This window comes from Vidua chalybeata, chromosome 2, assembly GCF_026979565.1.
Source record: "Vidua chalybeata isolate OUT-0048 chromosome 2, bVidCha1 merged haplotype, whole genome shotgun sequence".
Lineage (NCBI taxonomy): Eukaryota > Metazoa > Chordata > Aves > Passeriformes > Viduidae > Vidua > Vidua chalybeata.
Window position 1 is genome coordinate 82,334,379 of NC_071531.1, and position 20,932 is coordinate 82,355,310.

The following is a 20,932-nucleotide window of genomic DNA, read 5'->3' on the forward strand; positions in this document are numbered from 1 at the left end:
TCCAGTTCTCACTTAAAATTTTAAAGGCTTTATTTTTGCTCTTAAAGATGGAAGCTATATTCAAATAAAATGAAGAAATTATGAAAAATGTGAATGTTTTTAGTGTAATAGTTTGAAAGGTAAAGGATCAATATCCTTGGAAAAATCTTTTTTTTTTTTTTTTTTTAATCTGAAACATGCTTTTGTATCTTAGGTGAGAAGCAATACATATTCTCTGGATATTACTATTGCAAGCATTGATTGTTGTTGGTACTTTTGTTATTTGTGGGTTGTATTTCCAATTTCTTATGTTTAGTATGTTTTCAGTATATTTTTGTGAAATTCTGATTTTTTTTTAATTCATGTTTTATCATGCCAAATGTAATATGTGTCTTCAGGTTGTCTAACACTCTATCAATCAGAAATAAAAGACAAAGCAGTATAAGTTTTGTCAAGTCCCTAAGAAAAATCTTTTTTTGGTTGTTTGAAAATTTTGTGGTGTTCATTTAAATAAGCAATTAACTCCATGCAGATGGAACTAGTTTTGAAGAAGATTTATGCAGCCTTGTCTTTTCTAAAGTTTATAAATTTGGAAATGCTGTTAGGAAAATAGAAAATGGAAGTCACTTATGGCACGAATTCCAGCATGTGAAACATGTTCCAGGATGCAGAACCTGATAAACCAAGCAAACTATATATTTTAGATGCATTTAGTACAATAAAGAACTTCTGAATTGTGTTTCCTATGATAATTTCAGAGGCAGATGCATTGCAAGGGCTAAAGAATATTCAGAATCTGATTTTTAGATGAGAGGAACTGACATGGAAGCAATATGTTTTTCTGAAATTAAAATTATGTATGTACAGGTATTGAATATGATGTGTTAAAAACCAGCATTTTAAGCTGTCTGGTTTTATTTAACCCTTTGTGTATTTGCTTGTTTCTTTAGAACATGGAGGCAGACATCTCAGAAATGAGAAATGAGCTTCAGTCAAGGGATGGTCTCTGGAGAAGGATACAGCTGGAATGCCAAAAGTTGTATACAGAATTATTTAAAATCAAGGAGTATAAAGATATGCAGGAAATTCAATTAAGGTATGGAAGACATACTTAAATTAACAAGTACTTCTGAGCTAATAACTTCTTTCTTATATTTGTTTTAAATTAAGTCTGTTTGAAAAGATACTCTGGATTCAAATGTCAGCTTCTAAATTTTAGACTGGATATTTTCATTGACAATTATATCAGAAAATTTCTGGTAAAAGATACAGCCTATGATAAAAAGCTTTAATGATGGCTAGATTTTTACAAATCAATGCATTTCAGATATTTCTACCTCTATCTTTACAGTCTTTCCTTTTCTCAGCATTAAAACACTTGAATAAAATCATCATGGTTTTATGGCATATCTAATCTGCTGTAGCCATTTCAAATTACATTAAACACCAGTCTATAAGGGCTTTCAGGAGTCTTTCTGCACATAATTGTATTGTCCTTGATTCCTAGACATCTCCCAAAATCCAGCCTGGTTTAGGCCAAATGTTGGTTATGTTTGGGGGTATTTTTTCATCAGCAAGGAGGTGTTCTACAGTTTTACACTATGGAGAGGATACTGCAAGGTAAAGATTATTGAATGGTCTGGTTGTTTCATGTTTTGTTTATTTCTTACTTAAAGGCATCAATCATCTTGTGTTCAGCTTACTGAGCAACTAGAAACTAAAACCACTGAGTTATTGCTATTTGCAGAAAGTCAAGAACACCAAGAAGAAGAGCTGAACAAGGTATTTCATATCATTTCCAGATCTTAATTGTGGTATAGGATTTTTAGGAGAGAGTACTGACCTAGGGTATGTGCATATACTGTAGAGAGCAGGAGGATGCATTGTAGGTTCAGGAGAGCATGAAGTTTTTTATATGGAAAAGATTTTGTGCATGGTTGCATTTAGTTGTGTAGCTGTAAAACTGACAATCTGATTCTGTGTCTACCTACTTCACTGAAATAATGGAAGAGACCATGCCTACACATTATTTTAATTCAGGTAATACCATGCAACTAAGAGAGCCTCCAAAGCTCTGATCAATTGGTAACCTGTAGAGCTAAGCTGTAATTTGTAGGTAGTCTCAGAGGTAGGATATGCAAACAGATCAACTGATACAAGTCACTGTGGCAGGTACCCACACAAGGCTGAGCTTAATCAGGTACCTGCCGCACGGTCTGGGGCAGAGCTCTCTCGTTGGAGCTACGCATCGCACTGCGTTGCACGTTTCAGAAGTGCTGTGAGCAAGCAGCAGCGGCATGGCACTGTGGAACCGTGTATGGCTTGGCAGGCTGAGATACTTTGGAAGTAGAGGATGCTCAGAACTCATCTTACAAGCATGTTGTGGTTTTGCCAAGTAGCAATGAATGTAAGCAAAATCACAGAATTGTTAGGTTGGAAGGGTCCAACCTCCTGCCACCTAGAGCAGGTTATGGGAATTCTTGCCAAGTGGGTCTTGAATGCCTCTGTTTGGATGCATCTGACTTGGGTTCATCAATTTTGGCATGATCTAGCCGTGATCTAGCTCGTAAGTTTTTTTGCCTTTATATATATATTTTTTTTTTTACAATTCTAATATTTCAGAATGCATCTGTTACTCATTGTGTATAGTACTGCAAAAAGTTGGTAAAATGGCTTTAAAGGTTGTTATGCTGGTTTTTGTTGTTCTGTATCTTATACAAAAAAAATCTTTCAGTACTAAATTTTTGATTATAGTAGAAAGATTAGGAAGACAATTTTTGTGTTGATACTTTGGAGAACTCACCACAGGAGGTTTTGAAGAAAGTTTTACCTTAAATTTTTACATGTAATGGCAGGAAAAATTCTCATAAAATTATTTTCCATATAATACCCTTTATTTCTAACATAGTTTCTTATTAAAGAGCCTCTAGATTGATTTATTTTATTGCTCCTAAGTTAATTTAAGCTTTATCAAACTTTTTTTTAAAACCTAAGCGCAGTATAAATAAATCATACTTAAATTTGTTAAATGGATATTTCCTTGGATATTCTTTACCATGAATTCTAATTCTATACATGATTTTATTACCTTCTTTTAAAAGGTTGATTGAAGTGTATTGTACTTTGTTAATTTCTAATATTAAATAGGCAAATGAAAGTACAAGAGAAGTGAAAAAAAGATGTAAAAATAAACAAAGCTCTGTGCACTGACTTCCAAAGACATTTTATTTTACAATTTCAGAATCTCTGGTTCAGTTAGACGAGTTGGCGTCTTGGAAGCAACAGCAGAAAAAGTCACTGATAAGTAGCAAGTGATGCAATCGTATTTACTGCACAGCATTTTTTCTTTTTGAAATGTATTTGCTACAGATAAGAAACCATGTTTATCAAGAGGAGCAGTCCCATTGCTCTGAGCAGGAAAGAATGAAGACAGAAATCTCTGACCTGACAGAGGAGCTTCATCAGAAAGAGATCACTATAGCAACTATCATGGAGAAAGCTAGTCTTCTGGAAAGACAGTTAAAAATGGAGTTAGAGACAAAACACAAATTGTTAACAAAACAGCAGGTATGCAAGTAGGCAAAAGCAGCCCACATCATTTTGCTCCACTATTGATAATGGCATTCATTATCTGTGGAAAAAAAGACATCATGTTTCTTGCTGTAGTTTTTATCAGTGGTGCTGTAATATCTGTGAACTATTACAAAAGCAGCCAAATTGATACTGGAACAAGAAATCACCAGTAAATGTCAACTGTACATCTAAATAGAAATTCATTCTGACCATCACATCTAGTTATCATTTTAACATATGAGAGATCTTGAAAACTTCCAGTTTGTGGTTATTACATATGCTTTAAGTTTCTCATTTTTCAGTGTTTTCTAAAACTTTTTGAAGAATGTTACAAATCTGCGTAGAAAATTCAAGTAATTTTATAGCTGGAAACTGTAAGATACCAGTGGGGATTTTGATGGCAAATTTTTGTTTAAAAAAAAATTGTCATCTTCATTACTTAATTTGTAAAACAAAAGAACCATCATATTTAGAGGTTTCTGAGTATCTCTGTGTTTTATGAGAGGGTCACTACATGTGGAAAACTGTCATTGAAGTAATACTTTACTTTTGACAATACTAAAGTTAGTGTTTGGGGGAAAATGAGAGATACCTCCTGCTGTGTGGTGCTCTGTACCAGGTATTTCCATATCACTAAAAGAATAGATATCATTTCTAGACATCATGAATAGGATTTCATCCAGTTTCAGTGGCCTGTAAAATCTGTCCCTCTTTCTATGTAGTAACTGCATGTGAACTTCTTGTTTTCCTAAGTCATTACTTCTTTCAAAAAGGTAAATAAATTCAGAGGTATTGTATTTGTATCTCTTTTATAAATGGTTTAATACTTCTTTCTACTTTGGTATTGCTATATTTAAAAATATTATAGTAAGTTTTGTAGTTACCAATGTATATTTTGTAAAAATTAAGCTTAAATACATCTATACTCAGTGTTATTCCAGTTGAGAATAATATTCTTGTATTTAACAAGTAAATTAACAAGTATTGTTGTTGTATTTATGAAGTAAATTGAGAGTAATATTCTTGTATTTAACTAAGATCTTAATCTTTTTCTAGTTGTTGGAATTCCATTACCAAGTTATCAAATCTGAAAACACACATCTAAAAGAAATGGTGGAAAACCAGGAATGTGAAAGTTGCATGGTAATTTTTTTTAACCTATGAAGTATGCACAGTATGCAAGAATAGTTACTTATATTTCTTGTAAATGTAGATGAAGATTATGGCAGATATAGAGATTTCTGGCTTTCATTAATTAAGTAAATAAAAATAAGGTGTGCAACATAATCAAAACTAAGTGGTATTCACATGCAGCCTGAAGATGAGTATAGCTAAGAGTAATTGTTACCTTAATTGTATTAAACTACAAGTAAGTTAAATTTTTCATTAACTGTCTAGGCACGAAACAATTTCCAGGAGCTTATTTTTTTGTAAGTGATATCACTTATTTAAGTTTAAACAGTCATCATTCTCACAGACAAAAATATGTCCCTTTTTTTAATATCTTACCCCTTTGTTCACATGGTACTTAAATAGCAGTGTAAAAATCTGACACATTTTGCTCCCACCCAGCTTATTTTCAGAGTTTAGTATTTATATCTCTCCAAACAGCGGAGCTTTAAAATTTAATTGATAAAAAGTGTGCCATAAGATTATCTAGAACTATGGTTTATGAAGGTATAATAAATTGTATATATGCTGTTTTCAACAAAAAGCTTCAAAACATCCCCTGCTTATAGAACATCTGCAGTTACTGTATCTCTAAAAAAAATCCCACTGGAATGTTGTTTGGAAATACTGATGTAAATACATACATTTTGGGGGGATTTGTAGCCTGTTAATTGTAATGAAAGAATGTTACATTTATCCACACCTTTAAAGCAACATGGATGTCCATCAGTGATGTCTTACCTACACATACATACAGACTATTATGGGTATCTGTGTGTGTATATATGATATATTATTGTGGAAGCATAGATGGATGTTTGTATGCATGTCTAACTCTTCTCTGCAGTGACACTTTTCTTGAAGATTGAGAAGAGCTGTCTGAGAAAGGTCCTTGGAGACATCATATGTTTGTTATATTTTAACAGTAAAATCCAGTTACTACATACACCAAGGTCAATACATGTTTTGGTAGATTTGTGGACTTAAAAATTCTTTGCTGCTTTACTAATGTATTGTGAGGATCTAAACATTAGAGAATGTGATATATTTGATATTAAGATTCTAGGGATTGGAGAGATTTTTATAGACATGTTCATGCTGTACAGTGGAGCACTACACAGACCTCTGAGACCAGTGCTAGCCTAAGTCAGTATGGTGCTATGCATCATCAGGCAAGGTTACTTTCAGGGTTTAGATGTCAAAAGCAATGTAGCTGGGCCAGCTCAGTTTTGGAGTTCATGCCATTATAATTTACTGCTGATTCTACAGCTATTAGTGGTTGGATGACTTAGTGCTCATTCTGCCACTCCTCCCACTTGTGAGACGTAGCTGAGCCCCTGCTCCCCCATAGTTGCACAAGATATTAAATTTTATTATACCTTCTGGCATTTCTATGCCAGCTTGGCTCATAAATTCACCCTAAAACTGAGGAAGGCGAGGTTCATGGGAAGAGATGGCATCAAATCAGTGCAAGGAATAGATAAGCTTTCAAATGCAGGAGCACAGTTGTGCCAGCAGTGTACTGAGAACCAAATCTGTAATGAGTTACTGGGTTCCAAGAGAATGAGGTAAATCTAGGAATATATGAAAGCACAACTTAATGAAATGCAAGGGGTTTTAGACTTTTGTGTGTAATCTGATTAACCTTTTCAGAATTTCCTGGTGATGACAGTATACTGTTATTGCAAATTTATTACACAATGCAGTGCAGTACTCTGCAGAGAGATAGATCCAAAATAGCTGGCTCAGGTGTGCAGCGTAGGCTTCATGGATGAAGTGACAGGAGAAAAAAAGGAGCAGAGTATCCTGGCTAGACAACTTCCAGAGCTAATTTCCATCTTCCCTTCTTGATATCCTAGTGGATGGGGGTCTTTAGCCCCTGATCACAGTGCACAGTGCACTGTGGCTTGCACTTTCAGTATTTTGCCTTGCACACCATGTGGGCTAACCCAGCTGAGAAATGGGGTTTAGTGACAGGGACAGGGAGCATTGTGCTGATGTGGCTTTACTCACTGCTTCTGAAACTGAAGGTGACTGTCTCAACACACATATTAACTGTGCCTGTACACATACTCTGTATCTACTGTAGTAATGAACTCCTATCATTTTGCTTGTTATTTTTGGAGGAATTGTTACTGGAGGGAGCAATACAGTCTGCAGCTATAGCTGTTATGGTCGCTTTTATGTCATCAGTTTTACAAAGCAAGCGATAAATTTACAACAATAATATTTTGAATGCATGTTTGCTGAGAAATTTTAATTTGTTTTATTGTGTTATAGAGGCTGTTATCCCTTCTTTTCCATTTATCTACTGTGATTTTTTTTCTGGAGGCAATGCTCTTGGTTTGCTCTAAATGTTGCATGATTAGATATGGTAGCTAGGTCTTTTCTTTAGCACAGAACATTGTTTTTTGTTTGCTTGTTAAAAATATACCCATTTACTCTGGAAAAAATAACTACTTAATGATGGTATTATCTCCTTTCACAGTGTATAGATTTATGTAACAAAGAACATGGAAATTTCACAGCTTCTCTTCACAAAATGAAACATGAGAATTTAAGACTACAAAATAGCCTTGTTAAACCACAAAATGACACAGAAACATTGATACTGGGTTGCATGGATACATATAGAGAAACAGAGCACAGCTACCAAACCCATTCAAAGATGCAAGAAGAGAGGTAATATTTAGATTGTACACATTTATGAAACTTCATGTGTTTTGGAAGGTCTGACAGGGCCAAACTGTCAAGTTTTTTGCTGTTTCTGTTCATTCAGAACTCCTACCAATATAAATATCAGACCTAATTAGTATATTTGTAAGGACTTCCTACATTTTTCTGGATGGCTAATGGAAATTGGCAATAAATGAAGTCCCAGAAATGTTTAATATCTGTTTTAGTATTTAGCACATGACACATTAAAAACTTTTTATGTGCCACTCAAGCTATTCTTAGCTCCAGGTTTTGCAAGATAGAGCAGACTGTATTTTTACTACCAAATAAAAACAAGACAAAGAAAAGCTAGAAAAATCAACATGAGAGGTAAACTTCTCGACGGGAGGTTTTCTTAATAAGCAGCTTGAACTATAGGCCCTGCTGAAAAGCTTTGTGTCCTCCAGTTTCATTTGTTGGAAGTTTCATTAAATGCATTTTAATGCCTTGTCTGGTTTCAGTGTTCTTGGGTGACCTGATTTTTAACAGAAACATAATTTCAGATGGCCTGGGTAAGTCATTACTACAATAAACTCCTTGTTAGGGAAAAATAATGAGACTTGAGAATATTCAGACTCATAGAAATCATTTTAGTGATTACTTTCTTCTTATTTCCCTGTATTCACTGAGCCATTGAATTACCTTCAAACATATTATAATCATGGCATTGCAATTAAAAAAAAAGAAAATACCCTGCTAAACAGTATTTCACAGTAGAGGAAAATAAAATTAATATGGAACTAAATATGTTGATTATTTGTAATAAAGAACTGACATGATAGCATTAACATTAAATAATTCTGTGAAGTAAAGTTGAAATAGTTGGAGCCAAAATTGAACATGTTAATATTTCAAACTCATGCATTTAGGTTTTGGCAAAATTTAAAATTATTCTCTTTCTGCAGAATAGAGACGCATCCATAAATGGAGCTAAATGTAGCTCCATTTTGCCTAAAATTTCTTTTTAAAAAATGTTTTGTGTTGGAGATAGCATTCATGTGTATATAAAAATAAATAGATATATGTATTTATATATATGCATATACATAATGCATTTATATATATATATATATATATAAAATATATATAAATATATATATATAAATATATATATAATATATATATAAATGCATTATGTATATGTATTTTATATATATATATATATATATATATATATATATATATATATATACACCTATTTTTGGAAGTGGCAGGTATGGCTGATTTCCTGTGAAGTTTGAAGTTATGTTGAAGATGTTGCTGAAACAAATACTTGTAAACCGAGACAGATTATTCTGCACCAGTTGGTCTCATAACTTCACAAAATTGGTCATTGCCATTTTTGCTCATGCTTCAACTCCTCTAAAGTGAGGAAAAAGTAAGATTTTCTTACCATTTTCTCGGGATTTACACTTGCTGTACATAAGAGACAGTGAAATTTATGAGAACATAAATATTTGATACAATAGAATTATGCATGTAATTTGCAGGATTGTGATTTCATAGCTGTTGGAAGATCAATCAAAACTGAGAGAGACACCTGTGAGAGTTGACCTTTCTCACAACAGAAATCTCAGCCAGACTACTGAATACAATATAAATTATTATTATTGTAGTTAATATGATGAAACAGATATATTGAGCCTAGATTTCAGGATCTAAATCATTAGTTAGAATTCCTAATAGTAAAGCTATTCAGATAAATAAATACACAGATTTTAAAACGTGCAAATTTGACATGTAATGTGTATGCACATCACCTAGCCAGTGCTTTTATGATTAGGCCCTCTCTGTACTTTCAGTTCTCTATTCCCAAGCAGGAAACTACCTCAGGATTTTTCCAGAAAACTAAAATTAAATTTTCAAGCATCAGATGTATGCAGATAAACTAGGAAATTGATCTTGGTTAAGTTAAAATCTGGGGTATATTTATTTTATTCTGAGCATAAACCCTGTTATTTCTGGTTTAATTTGCAGTTCTGTTTCCATGGTAATTATGGCACTGGAGAAAGGGCATAAAAGACTTGTTTTATATGGTAAAAAATTAGAAAACATGGTATTTTTGCAAGGGACGGGTGTATAATCTACAATATTTTTCAGTTGTGTCTCTCAGTCACTACTGGAATCCTGGGCACAGGCACCCTCATGTCTTAGAGAGGAGACCTCTAGAGAAAACACAGGAAATTGCAGGAAGTTATACTGGCTATCCAAAAAGCGGCATGATTTCTTCCTTCTTTCAGTATACAGTGTATTTCTAAATATTAGAAAGTAAGATATGCAGAAATAGCATCTTTTTGCTAAAAAAAGGACTGTGCCCACATTCTACCTATAATCACCTTAATTACTGTTTTCTTATGTAATTATCTTCCTTCTAATTGCAATTTACATAAGCTTTCCCCACTCTCTAAGTAAAGGATTTAAATCCTTTACTTAGAGCTTGACCATAAGCAGTTGATTTAAATTTGGGCATGGTTGAAGAGAACTCTCTGATGAAGCTGATCTGTTCATTTTCTTTCTTCCAAAATTAAAACATGCCTGTGAGTTTCAAAATGAAAAGCTATTTATTTTCCTCAAAAATATGCACAAAATAGGTAACTGATCAAGCCAAAGTGCGCTTTCATCATGTGGGGAAAGTGAAGGGTAAATTCTAAGATTTAATGCCTGCTAAGGTAGCTGGGGATCGCTTACTGGATGTGTGTTTGCAGTGAGTATCTGTTAAGGAGGTTTTTTAAGATCATACAACTCTTAGTCACACCACTGTATCAGTTATTGCAATAGATAAAGTGGAAGCAGTAAAAACAATTCTTCAGGAAAAGGCTTTTTATCCATGTTAAAATCAAGCTAGCCATTACACTTGCCAGGTAAAAGCAACAGCACAAATTCTTGAAGAAATTCTGGTCATTAAAGATCTGTAGTTTTCTTTCTCAAGACTGGTTATGTCAACCAGCAAAGCTGAGTAAGGAATTTGGGGTTTTTGCATCACTGAAGTCATTGACTGCACAGAGACCAGATGGATTTTATGTGTGAGTCAGGAAAAGTAGATCCTGTTTAAATTCCCTTTGTGAGAACACTGTTCTTTCACTACTTGTCCCCTGTGTCACCATGTCAACAATGATATTATTTGTGTGGCATGTGTACATGTTAAATACTCTATGACTAATCCCACCAGAAGCATTAGTTGTTCAGCTGCAATAATAGTGTATTTGCATTGATAGTGTTAACAAATGGACAGCTTTTCACAAATTTGCAGATTGTATTTAAAGTAGATCTATGTTCTTAGATATTATTTTGCACATGAACTGGTAGAAGTTTCAACCACAACTGTGGACACCATCCAAAGTAAAGGCCCAGTGTCCCTATCAAAGCACCTCAATGTAGGTTTTATGTTTTTTCCGAAATACCAAGCCGCCCCAGCAATCCTATGGATTACACTAGGAACGGGAGAAGGGGAGTTCCTTTTAAAAGACCAGTCCTTTTTAATTTTTTTACTTTTTTCTGGGAGAGGAGGTGCAGTATCTGTTTTTATTATCTAAAGGCTACCATAACCCAAGTCAAGTAGGCACTCAAGTCTGAAAATTCTGTTCTTAGAGGAATTATAACACAACAGTAATAATTTTTATTAAATACATAAAGAAACAGTTCTGGGGGAAAAAAAAGAGCACAGATCACATAGACTTTCCTATGGGTTTAGAGAGAAAATTACTTCCAAAAAGGTCAGAACACGAGATTAAAAAAAAACCAAAAACTTGTGATTTTATTATTCATGCCATTTATCTTCAGTTGTGGCAGGATTTTTTTCATGATGCCCTTCATCCAAACCATAGATGGAATGGACTTTAAAACAGAGAAAAATAAAGAAAAAAGTATTTTCCTGTGCCCAAAGAGCAGAGTATATTTATGTAAAGAGAAACATGAAAGAAAGGAGAAAACTCTGCATCCATAAGGGTAAACATTTAAGGTGATTTAGAAAACTGGAAGGTTTGGTGAATAGTCTGAGAGTTTTATGTTAGCATGTATAATAATACTATTATTATTGGAGTAAAAATAAAATTATAGTAACAAATAATAATACAGCATCATGCTTATAATTTACTTTGCCATAGCATTCAGATTATCTTAATCACAGCTTCTTTTAAAATCAGAGAAAAAAAATGTTCCCCATTAGTTCTCTGAGTTGTTCTGCACAGTCCATGTACTGAATACTCAGTTTCCTGTTTTAGGGCTGTTGTGGTTTAACCTGGCAGGTAAACAGCACACAGTCGCTTGCTCACTCCCCCACTCACAAGGAAAGAATTGGAATTACAAAAAAGTAACATTCGTGTGTTGAGATACAGTTTAATAGGACAGAAAAGGAAGGTGGTAGTAGTAATAATAGCAACAACAATAATAATAATTCTATAATTAGAATATATGAAACAAGTGATGCTCAGTAATAACAGTGCAATTGCTCACCACCTGTCATGTGATGCCCAGGCAACCTTCTCCCAGCTTTTTATTGCTGAGCATGCTCCCATATGCTCTGGAATATCCCTGTAGTCAGCTGTGATCAGCTGCCCCAGCTGTGTCCCCTCCTGACTCCTTGTGCACCCCCAGCCTCCTCTCTGGTGGGGTGAGGAGCAGAAGAGGCCTTGACTCTGTGTAAGCTCTGCTCAGCAGTGACTAAAACATCTCTGTGTTACCAACACTGTTTCCAGCACAAGTCCAAAACACAGCCCCATTCAAACTACTTTGAGGAAAATAACTCTGTCTCTGTGAAAACCAGCAGAAGGGCTTACGTAAAAGCAGGTCCATCAAGGCTCCACAGCCACTCTCTCCCAACACCAAATATTTAAATTAAGATTAGAAAATGATGGTGTGATCTTTCTGCAGAAAACAGTCTTCTCCCTGCACTTGGCAAGTTCTTTTTATTAAAAAAAAAATAGTACTGAGTAGCACTGCATACTCTTGAATATTTATTAAATTATATTTTAGTGGCAGAGAACACGCTCTTAAAAAGCTTTTATAGCTGCATTTCAAATTACTAGAGTGTTTTAGGATATTTGCAATGATAGAATCTGTTCAAACTTCTATCATGTTTTAGTAGTTACCTCCCAAGATTAAAATTTCATCATAAGCACAGACTTCAAATACAATGGAAATTTTTATCTCAGCTAGAAATACTGTAACATAAAATTAATCGAATCTGAAATAAGTTTTTTTGCATGTATTGGTATATAATACAAGGAATGAAGCAATTTAAAATTAGTGTAATTTCGAAAACATCTGGGCAAGTGAGTTTCAAAATTGTCTGCTTTTATTAATACAGTATCAGAATTGTTCAGTTAACTATATTGGGAATGGGAGGAAAATGGCGCTTTTTTTTTTTTTTTTTTTTGAGGTGCTATTAACTCGAATAGCTTTTGCTTCACAGAAATACAAATTATTAGAAATATGTACTTGCACATCAATTCTGATCACTGAGATACAAGAGTTGTGGAAAATCATAATAATGTGCTTCAAAATTATTTTTTAAGCTTGAAGATTTCATTTATTGCTACAAAAGCATGTTGTTGTACAATTTTTAGGAAGTTTCTTTTAAAAAGCTAGTATTTTTTTATATTAATCTCCAAAGTGTTACCATTAAATCAGTGGCAAAACTATCATTGCAGTAAAAATGCAGAATCAAAGATTCCTGTACTATTTTTTGTTTAAGTATTTATTCTAAATTCTAGCCACTTGAACATAGTTGTTTAAAATACTATTAGATCAAAACTGACTAATTATCCAACCACTAATAACAGTTTTTTTCTCTCCTCTCACACTTTCATATTTCATTTCCTCTATTTGTGTGGTCGAATTCACTCTGGTTCCTAGACATGGCCAAAGAGTGCTTACATATCTTTTTCCACTGGAAAACAGAATGGTGGCCATTAGCAAAGGATAGGTAACAAACATTTTAAGAGTATTGGCATCTTCAATAACTGGGTTTCATAAGTAGATTTTTTTTTCTTCTAGATCCTTCCAAAATAAAGATTAATGGGAAGTGGAATGTCAACAGACTGCTATGCTCACTGCTGGTGGATACCACAGAAACTGCAGTCCTGCTTTGTATGGCCAAGGCAATATCACTGGTTCAAAAACTGATAGCACTTTATCTTCTCATCCACTTCACAGAGGCCATGAAAAGAAAATAGATTATAAATCTCCATTACCACCAGTGGGGTGTCCTTTGGGCCTTCCTGGGCCGTTTCCTGCAGTGGGCAGAACAGGCAGCTTTCAGAGCCCTGCTTACAATGAGGAAGAAATCAAATTATCGGTAAGTAACTATTTTCCTATAACACATATATTCTCAAAAATCCATCTGTGGACCAAATGTAGCCTTGGAGGAGCCAAAAATTAGATCACTCTTGTTGTCATTATTATTTATACAGTGCCAGCCCAGCAAAAATGGAAATACCTTATTCTAACAGAAATGTTGTTTTTCTGGAGATTAAACATCCCCTACTGAGCCATACCTCTGTTCTAATAACAGTGGTGATAATTACCTGCCATTATGTGACTGTGAGAAAGATTTCTACATTTTATTGCCTTCTATATTGGGGCACTTTGCTTTGTATTGCCTATATAAGAGCACTCTGCTTCAAGTGTATTTCCATAATGCCTGCAAACTTACTGCCTTAAGTGCTGTTAGACAAATCAAGTTCCTATTTGATCTACATCTCTGTGATTGATGGATGAAATCAGAAAAATCATAGCAACTATTTTCCATATGTTAGCTATTGGATTTGAAAAGAAACAGAAATTATAAGTGCTGTGATTCTTACTTTTCTTGAAGTGAAAGAGCAATAGGAGACAGCATTCTTTCATTTTGTCTTCATAGTCTGGAGACTATCACCCTTCATGACAAGTGGGACCAATCCCACTTTGTCTCGGACAACTTAAGAAAATCTTTCCATAATTCTTTGGCTTTAGACCTCCCTTTAAATTTGAGATTTATCCTCTCCCTTAGTATTTTCTCTTCTTCCTTAGGCCTCCACAACAGGCCACTATTGTTTTGCACTTGATAATTAGCACTTTGCTAATCTCAAACCATGAAACCATTCCATCAGTAAGCAGTGAAACTAAGAATGTAAGTGAGGAATGAACTGCAGGCCTCCCTTTGTCCAGCTGTGATACATGGATCTTTGTAACCAGGAGATTCTCAGTTTCAGGGCTCTGGCTGAACCTATAGAGAGAGAAGAGGGAAGACTTCAGCATTTACCGGGGGGATTGACAGGCAATTGTACCTGTGGTTGTTGTACCCCGGTTCTGCTGTCCACTTCAGAAACAAATGCACAGCCTTTCCTATCAGAGACGTGGCTGCTGCAGAGCTATCTCCATAGTCCAGAATCTCACTGTTGGTAGGAGGAACCTTAATGATGGTGTGTTTGGGAAGCAGGGATTGCAGTGAAGCCCTTCACTGACTGGTCCCATCATCTTTGTCCCAGTAGACTGAGAACAGTGAGAACCATGTAGTCCCAGGTGTTTGACTTCACTTCCATTTTTATATTCATATGTTTCACAGGAACTTTAAGTAAACAGCTTTTGGTTCCTTATGGCTTGAGAGTTTTCCTCTTTAAACTGCTAATCATGAAAAGAGTCATTTGGACTTAGCCAGATGAGTCTGATAAACACCAATTCTTCTCTCTTCTGTCAGAAGTGTCAGACAGAGACACCAAATCACAAAGCTTCTGTTTTCAGATAGCCTGGGAAAAAATGTCCCTTCTGACACACTTCTGCAAGCTGCAGGGAAACTATTTCCCACCTGGCACTCAGGCCAGCGTCAATGCCAAGACTTTCTAGCTGGTGTGTGGGCAAACACGTAACTAAACTATTAAGCAAGAGATATTTCTCATGCAGAGTCTAGGTCCAAATCAGTGGCATTGAAGCAGGTAGAAGTTCAGACCACTGAAATTAAATCATCACTCGGGCTGACATTGGATACCACAGCTTTAGTGCAGAAATCATTCAACAGTGTTACTCCAGAGTTCTGTGTACAAATGCAAAGCTGTTCCATTGAGGAGAAAGAGGGGGGAAATACACAATATGTTAAACCAGAGTTATTTGTCAGAGTTCTGAGGTCTTCAGGGGTATAGAACACAGGGACAGGACCCATGTGAAATCTCCAGTATATTCAAAACATCAGAAAATCCTATAAGGCACTAGTTTTCTGAAGAATATTTGTAGCACAAATTGAAAACATCAAATTTCCAGGTGATGTCCTGATACCTACCAAAATAACTCTTGGTATTAAGGGAAGAGAGAAAATAGTCTGTAGGGCTTTAGACAGTGACTTATATCTCTCCTCCCGGTAAAGAATCTTCAGACAAAGATTGGTAAATGTTCCACTGCAACCTCTGCCCTTCCACATTCTTACTAAGAGGTGGCATGTATAGAAAGAGTCATTCTTGCCTTATAATAAAATACAAAGCTCATCTGGGATTCACTGGAAATTCCCATACCCCAAAATTTCTTGCTTCAAGGGTTTCCTAATCTAGGGAAATACTTTTTCTTCTAAACAGTAATTTAGGCTGTGGTCTCTTTCTGAAATGAACAACTTCAGAAAATGATTGGTTGATCTTTTAGTCATAAATAGTTTCTCATGTTTCTCTTCAGATGATAGACAGTTGTTTGTTCTGGCTTTAAGGCATGGAAATACAAGACTTAAACTGTAATAATTAAAATTTAAATTAGGTATTAGGAAATCTTCTAACATTAGTATGGGAACTTGCTTAATAAATAGACTGCAGTGGAAAGTTGTGGAAATTCTACCACTGGACATCATTAGGAATTATTTTGACAGTCTTGATACTACCCTGAGGCGTGCTATAGTCCATGCCTCTCACTCCTAGGTATTACTATTACCTAGCTACGTAGACCCTCTAAAAATCTTCCTATGTCACTCAGCAATTTAGGCATCTCAAATTTAATTTTCATATATGAGCAGAAGCATGTTTAAGACAGCACCTGCTGCCTAAGATGTATTGCAGTGTAGGGTTAGAGGAAACTGCTCCCAAAACATGCCAAATTTAGTCACTGTGAGACTAAAATTAGCCAGACCACTAAGACTAATTAGCCAGCCAGCCGGACTACTCTCGGAATTACAAAATCTTTCCTGGAAAGTAGAAGCAGCTAAACATGAGAAGACTCTAACACTGGGGTTTGACTGCTCATGACTTGACCAGTAAATGTTAAAATATCCCACGTGTTAAAGCTTTCTTGATGCCCTGCTGAAGGTGCATCCAAGAATGCTGGAACAACTCATGGGGCAAGTAAGAGATGAAGAGATGACCTCTAGGCAAATTAATTAGGCAGATCTAATTAATTAGGCAGTCTCTTTCTCTCTCTTTGAGAGAGCTAGCTTCCTGAAGGGCTCCTCCTGAGAAATCCAGAATGAATTCTTAACCATTTTGGGTAGTTGTTATTTAAGGAGAAGACATACTTAGCACATATGTAATCTATAGAAATACACATCTCTGTCAGGTACACTCCTTCATTTCCAGCAAATGATGAGGCAGAAAGGTGTTTCTCATTACTGGTATACACCAAAGAAATATAAGATCAGCTGGCACTGCAGAAATGAAAAAAAATAGAGTCTTCCTTGCCTTATTACCCAAACAAGTTAGATGGAAAGCTTACGATGCATCCATCCCTATCCAGTTGCAGTTAGAAAACCAAAAGACATAAAAGCAGGAATGTCTGAGAAAAAAAAATTCAAAACCAAGGACCATGAATCTCATCTGAGACATGGATTAAAGTACTTTCTTTGTGGTTTTTCTTCCTCAGAGGCCAAAAGTAAAGACAATAAAGAACATAATGAAAGAACAGACCAGAGGCTTGGAGCACAAAATGCTGCTAACAAGGAATGTTGCCTTTTAGACTTGCTTAGATAAAACCTTCTCTCAAAGTGCATGAAAAACAATGCATTAGGGACCTATCTAAAATCATAGTCTGTGATGTCTGACCCTCAGGTAAGGAGCTGTGGGGAGCCATGACCTGCTTATTCTAAGTGATAAACATTCTTCTCTCAACTCTGAGGAAATTCAGAAATGTCTCATTCAGAGTTTACAGTGTATTTCAAGAAGAAACACATCAAAGTACCAGTTGAAGCAAAGGACATTAACAGTTTGGGAAGACAGCTTGATTGTGAGGCCAGTCTTTTTCCAATGAGAAGCCAGTAATTCTTAGCATTGTAATCCTGAATTTCTAAGGATCTTTTCTAACTTTAAGTAAAGTTTCTGAGAGTGGCACCTGTGTAAATCTGCAGTCCATAAGGAAAAGTCTAACATGATATTTTTCTCTAGGTGATGACACCTATTAAATTTGTATTTCGGATTCAGATTTTCCCAGTTTCTCATGCTTCTCACTGAAAGTGTTTTATTTGCTCAGCATTGAATCAGTGATTTCATTGCTGGTATTTAGTAAGGGAGGCACATAGTGATTCTTTAAAGCCTCCAAATCCAATGTATTCTTCAAAATACAAAAGCCTTCTTCAAATAATTTAAAATAGTACTAACAATTCTGTCACTGAATCTTGACAACACAAGGAGATGTATTTGTGGCCTAGCCCATGAAGGAATAAATGGCACGTAGCCATGGCATTCAGAATGTCAGGAAAAACTCTTCATATGGGAACAATGATAATTTGTGAATGGGAAATCATGCACGTGTTTATGAAGAAAACCAAAGGCAGGTGATGTCCCTCCACTTTCTTAAACTTTAGAGGATTGGCGTTCTTTTTCTTGCAAGGATTGAGAAAGGAGTGTTATGGCAAAAGTGATCCAATATTTTTAGGTTTCTTATTCATACATGTCAAATTAAGTCACTTCGTCTTACCCATCATTTTAAAACATTCTTTTAGAGGGATTGAGAAAAGAAAGAGTCTGCTTTTTCTGTGAATTTAATTTTAGGAGCCCTATACATCAGGAAGCCTCTCTCACTCAAGAAGGATGGTATTAAACTCAGAATTTATTTCCAGCTGTCACTCACTTCTGTACTTTGAAAAGGGGTTTCCTATAGGAAGTCTCTAAATTTCATCTCAGAGTCTGCTGCAAAGAGTTTGAATGGATTGGTGCTTTAGAGGATTTTTCTAATTAGTATCTTTTAGCCTTAAAAGCTGCTAAAGAGCAGTTTTCAATGAAGTTGAAAACAAAGTCCAAATCTGTCCCTAGTTGCTGTGGAAATAGGGAATACCCCATTCTGATACAGTGGAGCCTGGAGTAAAAATTTATGGATGTAATATAATTGGCCTTTTCCACAGACCATCTGAATATTTGAATTCCTGTTTGATGTGCCAACACATAAACTTCAAACATTTTTAAATTCTAGGAAAAAAAACTGAAATTCTAGACTAATAACTTAATCAGTAACTAAAACTATTTAAGATATGATTTAACTAAGATTAAAGATGTCAATCATTTTTTCCCAATATATGACAATATAAAAATAGAAGGTTACCTCTCTTTTAATATTAAAGCTCCTACACTAAGTTTTTTTTTCCTCAGCCAAATCTTAAAAATTCATGTCATAAAATTGCATTTATCTCTACAAAAAAAGTGCTGAATGTATTTAAAAAGGATAGTATCATTAGTAAAAGAAAAATTATTTCATATTTCTTTTGATAAAGATATTCCAATGAATGTATCTTAGGTATTAGCAAGAAAATTAACAAAAATTGGTGCTTAAAAATTTAGACCTTGTTCCAGCAAAGATTCACACATGTCATTTGCTTTGTACAGCTCTGCATCCCATGACAACCATCTGAAGGCTGATTATTGGTATGGTTTGTGTCTGAGTCTACTAAATGCTCATGAAATGAAAAGAAGATTTTTCAGTGAATTACTTGCAGTGAACAAAAATTTAGTACATTCGCCAGAATGTCAGAGCTTGGATTAATAGTACTGAAATGAGCACAAGTTTTCTTTCTTTCCTCAGAAAGCATCATACCACAGAAGCAGAGAGCTAAAATTATAGGAGACAATCAGCAGTATCCAACATAATTATACTCTGTCATTCCAAGAAAGATTATTGTCCTCTGCCCTGGTCTACATTATAGAAATAACTAACATAACCTGTAGTTGATAGATTTTGGAGGTTCTACAGCAGTTTAATTCTGTCTAGTGGGATATTTAAATTTTTAATGGCCAAGCTACATTCTAATGCTATGAATATCACAGATAATCAAGCACAACGTTCAGTTCATGTCATTTAGGCACATGGATGCCTTTAAAAATGTATGCCTTTAAAAATGGTGCTTTCTTGAAGAGGTGTAAAGCATTATAGTGCTTTATTAGCTGCTGTAGGTCAAGATGTTTTTCACATCTAGAATTTGATAATGCAAACACATTGTAGCACTTGTTGGTTTTTCCTAACCATGATTTTCTATTCATTGCTCAGTCTCCCCCTGAGATGTCCTTCCTTGCAACAACAGAAAAGTTCTTTCAAGAGGAAGAGAAACACGCCAGAGAATTTGAAGAACGTTTAAATTCACACATTGAAGAGCTGCAAAGATATTCTGAAAATACTCTAAAAAAATATGCCAGGATGCAGCAAAACAGGCATACTTAAGCCAGTCACACAATTAAGAAAAGCAAACCAAGTAATCACCCATGAGTTCCTTAGAACTAAAATCTGCAACTAGCTGCTTAATGTATTTAGGCACATTGCCAATAGCATGTATTTGTAACACCAAGTTTTCAAGAAAATCATCATTCTCCTACAGATTTAAGTATATTGTAACTTGACTATATGACAAAATAAACTCAGAACATATTCTAAAATATACAGGTGAGTTTTGCACAGTTAAATTGTGTGCAGTAGAGACCCTCTTGCAGCACTGTAAATTAAGATACTTAAAATTCTGTAATGTACAAAGGGCCAATAAGTGGAATTATTCCCTTGAAATTAGAATCAACGAAGACAAATTCTCTAGATTGTACAGAAAAATAATAAAGGCCTTTAACCATGTCTCAGCTCCTGGCATGAAAAGCGTATCTATGCTCTGGTGATTCTTGGCTGTGGAAATAGCCCCTGGGCCTCTGGAAATGCTGGTCTGTGAGAAGAACATTAAAAGACCAAGCACATGTTTTGAAGCCACCCATATTTCCCCTTTTACCAGACCGATAGACTTCTGCCAGGGGCAGAACCTGATCTCAGGCACTTTACATTAAGACTTTACAATTTTTAAAACCTGTGTTCAAAAGCATCTATTTTGGATTGAACTTTTCTTACCATGTTGGCTTGTTGTTTAACTGTATTGGAACAATGAGGAAAAACTTCAACTTCAGACAATATGTGATCAGTTTTAGGTAAGGGCCTAAATTCTTCACATTTTCCTACATCATAGGAAAGCATTATATAACCAAGCAGAGTTAATTCAACTACATGTGCCGAAAATCTGCATAATATTGAGATTCCTTTTATTTGCAATTCACACTGAATTCTATTGCTGTGCAAGCGAAACAGAAATTACAGACAC

General features: G+C 35.1%; 1 protein-coding gene across 3 annotated transcripts in view; it reads left to right on the plus strand.

Annotated features, from left to right (window-relative positions):
• Positions 1 to 20,421, plus strand: part of DEUP1 (deuterosome assembly protein 1) — a 41,655-nt gene extending 21,234 nt beyond the window's left edge. For 2 of the 3 annotated variants that reach the window (XM_053936396.1, XM_053936398.1), the window contains 7 exons: positions 930 to 1,075; positions 1,656 to 1,761; positions 3,349 to 3,546; positions 4,609 to 4,695; positions 7,211 to 7,404; positions 13,591 to 13,732; positions 19,852 to 20,421. In XM_053936396.1, the coding sequence (XP_053792371.1) occupies positions 930 to 1,075; positions 1,656 to 1,761; positions 3,349 to 3,546; positions 4,609 to 4,695; positions 7,211 to 7,404; positions 13,591 to 13,732; positions 19,852 to 20,022 (1,044 nt within the window). In that variant the 3' untranslated portion in view covers positions 20,023 to 20,421. Of the gene's footprint in view, positions 1 to 929; positions 1,076 to 1,655; positions 1,762 to 3,348; positions 3,547 to 4,608; positions 4,696 to 7,210; positions 7,405 to 13,590; positions 13,733 to 17,241; positions 17,421 to 19,851 lie in introns of those variants that run through there. The other variant, XM_053936397.1, reaches the window with a different exon arrangement.
• The last annotated feature ends 511 nt before the right edge of the window (positions 20,422 to 20,932 follow it).